Source organism: Halyomorpha halys, unplaced genomic scaffold (genome assembly GCF_000696795.3).
Source record: "Halyomorpha halys isolate HHAL.00 unplaced genomic scaffold, Hhal_1.1 Scaffold470.1, whole genome shotgun sequence".
NCBI classification, from domain to species: Eukaryota; Metazoa; Arthropoda; class Insecta; order Hemiptera; family Pentatomidae; genus Halyomorpha; species Halyomorpha halys.
The window spans coordinates 676,517-682,552 of record NW_027115723.1 but is presented as its reverse complement, the minus strand read 5'-3'; the positions used below and the strand labels follow the sequence as shown (position 1 = coordinate 682,552).

General features: G+C 25.6%; 2 protein-coding genes across 4 annotated transcripts in view; one reads left to right on the top strand and one right to left on the bottom strand.

Moving 5' to 3' along the window:
- Positions 1–218: 218 nt before the first annotated feature.
- Positions 219–6,036, top strand: part of LOC106683157 (small G protein signaling modulator 3 homolog) — a 32,760-nt gene continuing 26,942 nt past the window's right edge. Inside the window, exon 1 of the mRNA XM_014424437.2 lies at positions 219–2,627. Within this exon, the coding sequence (XP_014279923.1) occupies positions 2,622–2,627 (6 nt within the window). The 5' untranslated portion in view covers positions 219–2,621. The remainder of the gene's footprint in view (positions 2,628–6,036) is intronic.
- LOC106683158 (ralA-binding protein 1) overlaps positions 3,432–6,036 on the bottom strand; it is a 25,267-nt gene continuing 22,662 nt past the window's right edge. Inside the window, exon 12 of one of the 3 annotated variants that reach the window (XM_014424440.2) lies at positions 3,432–5,635. In XM_014424440.2, the coding sequence (XP_014279926.1) occupies positions 5,531–5,635 (105 nt within the window). In that variant the 3' untranslated portion in view covers positions 3,432–5,530. The remainder of the gene's footprint in view (positions 5,636–6,036) is intronic. The other 2 variants (XM_014424439.3, XM_014424438.3) reach the window with 2 other exon arrangements.

Below are 6,036 nucleotides of genomic sequence, written 5' to 3'. Positions count from 1 at the left end.
GTAAAAACCCTGATGGTACTAAGCTACATTGGGGAGGTCACTTATTTATTTTTTGAGTAGGGTTGAGTGTCTAATTTGACTCAACTATAAACCGATTTATGACGCAGCAAACAGATTTAAAAGTCTCATAATTGAAACAAACTCAAGTTCAATAATGATTTTAACAAATGGGGAAAAGAAATATAAATTAGGAATAAAATATATATTCACTAGCTTAAAAAATTAAAGTAATATAAAAAAAATATTACATTGCTATTTATTACACAATGTTTTATATACAAGCATAAAATATTTTCTTTAAAAAAATAACAATACAATGATTCATTAATCTACATAAACAACAATCAACAAATCAACATAAAAGTTTCAACAAATTGTTATCATAACAAATAAATAATATAATAAAATAATGGCAATCAATACAAATATTTACATAAATGTTCATGTCATATACAAAATGATACACCGATAAGATTTAATGACATACCTTTTCTTCCTTATATAGAAAATGCATGTTAAGGCTGCTCTAAACTCTACACTTAAGATCATTTGTTATGCTAATAAAATATTTAAAAGAGAATATTATGAACTGAACCTACACTTAACATAGTTGCCATTATCATTTAAAAAAAGAAACAAGAAAAAAAAGTTGTACATAATGGATTTTAGAGTTAGTTCATAAATTAAATTATAAATAGTTTAACAGTTTTCATTCCTAATTCTGTTTCAAGCAAGGCATCATTGAATTAAAAGAGTTCCAAGAAATTTTACAAGAGTAAGGTAAAAACTAATAACTATCTCTCTTTTGACTTTAAAATAAGTTAATTAATTATAGTGAAGATTGTAATAATACACTAATTTGATGAAATACATTATATTGTGGGGTAACATACATTATATTTAAATAAACTCAGAAGGGGGAAAAAAAAATTGTTGACCTTAAGTTTAAGGGCACTCTTTCCCAGTAGTAAAGAGATAAAGATAAATAAAGGGGTATCTAACAATACCAAAATCATTTCAAGAATATGAAAATAACTCCAGAATTTATTCAAAACCTTAAGCGTAAAGATCACATTAAATGCAACAGAAGGAAATTCCTATAAATCATTCAAATTTTATACAAAAAAATTAAATACGGTAGGAATTCAATCATTTCATTTCTTGTCATTTAAAATGATGAAAAAAAATAATTTCAAAATATTCTAAATGTAGTGAATATATAATATTTACAAAAATAAGTTTTTTTATTAGTTCTATGCACTTCTAAAGCAACAAGTGAACATTTGAACATAAAATAATCGTTGTCACTTAAAAACATAAAAATAATGGTCCCAAGGAGTTCAGAAAAATTTATTTAATCAGTCAGATTAAATGTAAAACATAACATTTTTGTTCTTTAAATCATAAATTGGGCCAGGTTTGAGATGCAATAAGCTCTTCAAAGATTGCACTTTTTAAAAATTATATTTGAATTTATAAGCAATATTATTTGGTTATACTCTGGACGAAGTAAAATGTAATACAATAAGACAAAAGCAGCCCTTTCCTGTCACACGGCAAATGCTTTGATCTGATATTCTGAGTGGCTATCAAAAAATCTCTTTAACTGTCAAGAAGAATATATATACAACCAAATTTAATAGATTTACTTTGAAAATAAATTCTAAACTTCATTAGTTTTAATGCCATAAAAAAGAAGACAAATTAAAAGCAGAAGAAGAAAATAACCCCAGTTCAAATTTAATTTTCTGTTGTATGAAATTAAAAAATATACATATATTAACTTCTAGTATTCATGATATTATAGATTTGAAATAAACTAAGTAATTTAAATATTGAAGTCAATTTTTAATTGATCAGAAATCTAAGAAAATCAGAATAAATAATCAATGTTTTTATTTTTGCCTCTCAGTGCATTAATTTAGGATTATTCATAAATACAAGAAATTTCAATTAACTTGTGAAAATTAATGGGATCATTGGTACAAATTGACAATGTAACAAGAACTATATCTAAACAAAATATATTTTCTGAACCTAATTGAGTGGAACAGAGCTATTTGTAAGGCACAAATTAAAACAACATATGGTATATCTGTTATTAATATTAAATACCTCAGTCAAGACCTGTAATTCATACAAATTTTGTCATAAAATGCAAGTTTAGTGTACTCAGTTCAAACATATTCTCTTCTAAAACTAACAGAGATTCTATAAAAATAAGCATCATAGAATCATATACCAAGATTCAAAGGACTTAATTTTCAAAATATTTTAAGCAGAGGTAGAAGTCAATTTTCACATTATTTTTATTTGATTTAAAAAAAAATTTAAGTATTGCATTTTGTTTCAAAATTTATGATTATTCCTTCATGAGCAAAAGCACTAAATTTATATTATAAAAATATATATTTTATTTATGAAGTTATTGCAAAGCAAGTTTCACTAATATACACTAAAACCATAAGAGCTGTGATGATCATGTGTAACCTTAGTGATAAATTATTATTTGAGGCTAATTAGAAGGAGAAAATTATGAATCACAATACATCAAACAATTCACTGCCCTAACCAGTGATGACTCTCAAAGATAAGAAACAACATCAAATGCACAAGTTCTAATGAAGGTAAGGAAATTAATATTACATATAAACAATTACTGTTTCATGAAAAAAAATCTTCATTCTAATACTGAAAATATATATTATAATAATTGTATTCTTATCAAACCTTAGTAATTATTAATTTAAAATAATTATTATAGCTACATTTGAAAAAAAAAATGAAATCATAACAAATAACTGCAAAACTAAAAGTAAGATAAAACAGACAAGCATTATACATAAAACATATTTTAAAAGATTTTCAATAACATTTCTTTATATATATGTACGTATTATGAAATCAATGGTCCCAAGAAATAGGGTTTAAAATGCTTTTAGACACTTTATTATATCAAAACTAGAGTACTAGTAGTATATACATGGGAATTTAAAGACAGAGGGGACTTTATTAAGTGATTGAAAATAACATTTGCAACCAGCAAACTATTTTACTTTGAATCTATATAATAAAAACCAAAATAAAACATAAGATTTCCAATATATACAGAACTATGCATATAACTATAATGAATAAATAGGAGTCATCACTAATCCATATAATTTATTTACTACTAATTTGTAGAATGATATGGCAACTTCTCAAACAATGAATTTTATAAAATTAGCTATTCCGCAAATAAGGATTAGAATTAGGTGATTTAAAATTTGAAAGGTTAATGTTAGCAATAAGGTGATACCAGGGTACTCAACAGCATACAATACATTTGAATGAAGAAATAACATCATGGTAACGCTGCATGAAGTTTTACCTCCAAATGAAGAAATAACATCATGGTAACGCTGCATGAAGTTTTACCTCCAAATGAAGAAATAACATCATGAAATATATAATATTATAACTCTTCATAAATAACACTTTCCATAACATAAAAGTAGATTCCAGATAATTTGTAATTAAAAAATATAAATCATAACATGAACTAAATCAATAACATTTTCTGACTTAACAGTAATATACTATATATATAGCAATTGGATTCAATTTTTAATAGAAAACAGGATTAATGGACTAAGTGCCAAAAAACAACAACATTGATTTAGACAAGAAAAGCAAGCTAACTACCATACCCTGCAACTTCAAAAGTGGTCTAAATGCCACAACTAATCTAAATGCAATAATAATAACTATTTTAACAATCGTAGCATTTAGATCACTTCTTAGGTTGTTGGCAATAGCATTCAACTTGCTTTTGTGGTCTATAACATTGTTTGTTTTCTTTAGCACTTAGTCTGTTATTGATGTAGTCTTTAATTTAAGTTTTTTAAATTTAATTCACAGCTAAACAGTACAACAAAACCTCCATTATCTGGGTTTCCATTAAACAGGAATCTAATTATCTGAACACTGGATCTCCATTTTCTTTTATTAATATCACACACACATGTATAAATATATATAGTTAAAGGTTTTATCACATGCTACCTTTGAAAACCATAGTGTCTCAGTTGGAAAAGTCGATTCCTCATAATAAATCCAAGATGGGCAAAAAAAAACTTAGGACTATTTATATACCAATCGAATCCTACTATTAAAATTTCCTATACAGTAAATAAGTATCAAAAGAACAAATAAAATAATACAAACACGAACAACACTGAAAATGATTTCTGCTTCAAATGAAAATATACATGTAAATGGTGAGGTGACTTATTAGTCATGTATGAAGCATTGTGAATTTCACTAACTTGAATAAATACTTGTAATTAATGGAAGTAACCTTTTTCCACAAATTTCACATTGTATATCCTTTTAATAAACACATAGTAAAATAAGTCAATTATCTTCCTCTTTTAATCATTACTCTAGATAATGGAGGTTGCACTGCCCACATGCATGGACTTTTACCAATTTTATTCAACAAAAATACACTCTAAAGATGTGACATTGACCAGACAGTGGGTTATTAGTGGAGGGCATAAATTTTATGGAATTGACGGGATGGTCACTGATTGAAATATATAATAAACGACTACTTTACATATTCACAAAAATATTATTTTTTCAGTCTTTACAGAGTATTCTATATTTCACTTTTTGGTACAGTATAACAGGAATAAAGTTTTATTAGTTATTTCCTTATGTATCATTTAATGATTTTCTTAAATTCACTTACATTACTGTTTATCAGTCACAAATTATCGGGAGTCTACCACATTCTGATATTCTTAATCAATAATATAGAAAAAGTTCCTTCACTGCAGATAATTGGGTAGAAATAGATCTATGCCTAATCTTAATATAGTAAATGAGTTACGTATTTCAGTCAAAGGTAATCTATAAATATTTATATACACAACTTTTCTAGTTTTATTTTTTCAGAAAAAAAAAAAAAAAATCTACTGTCTACACTGGCTACGAAAATATATAAGCAACGCTTTTTATTTTCAGAAAACTAATCTAAAAGGCTGACATTCCACATAACATACATGTTAAATGAAAGTAACAAATTGCATTCTTTGACAATATTTATATGATTACTAAATACTTCAAAAACCAGTTAAATAGTGAAATATAATTTATATCTTAATATAAAAAAAAGATATATAAATAAAAACTCAAATAAATATTGTTGTTAGAAGTAGATAAATTTTATCAAACTAAAGAAATGAAATAATATTAGAGCCAGACTAGTTTATCTTATCATTACGAACACTATTCATTTCACTTTCCTGTTTTCTTTCATTGAAATATAAAACACTTTCATATTACAAATAGCTGATATGAAACTTTAACCATTTAGGTAGGATCGTCTAATGAAAGATTCAGGTCCCTAAGCTTGTAAATATGTTACGCTTTTGTACAAAAATTAATATTTCATATTTAAAGGAAGATAGAAAGCTAACGAAGGCACTTTAGGAGATGAGACAAATAATAATAATAATAATGCAATTTACCATAACAGTATTCAACAAAGATTTTTGTTAATTTGTAGCAACTTTATTTGAATACGCAAATTTATACAAGCCTCACTCTCTGCTGATATGCTGTCAATTAAACTGTTTTTCTGAGCCTAAAACAAAGTTACAAACATTGCCATTATATTAACTAAATAAATCAAAATAGAAAAACCTTTGATCTTCTTTAAAACCTAGTGATATAAATGAAAGTTATGGTTGAAGGTAAACGTTGAATGGTAAAAATGCTTTAAATAGGAAAATAAAATGCTTTTTATTAAATTTAATCATCAATACTACTTGTAAGATTAGATTAGATTAGATTAGATTTTTATTCAGGGTGATCAACATCTAGGTTATTACACCCTTTTTACTTCATCTATCTTCTTGACTTTGACATTTGATAGTTGAATGTAGACTATTTCCTTTTTACATTGGTCGGTATTGGTGGATTATATTTTAGTATAAAGTTGTGTTTCTTTGAGAAATTTTATTATTTTGTCTATGGATTCTTCTG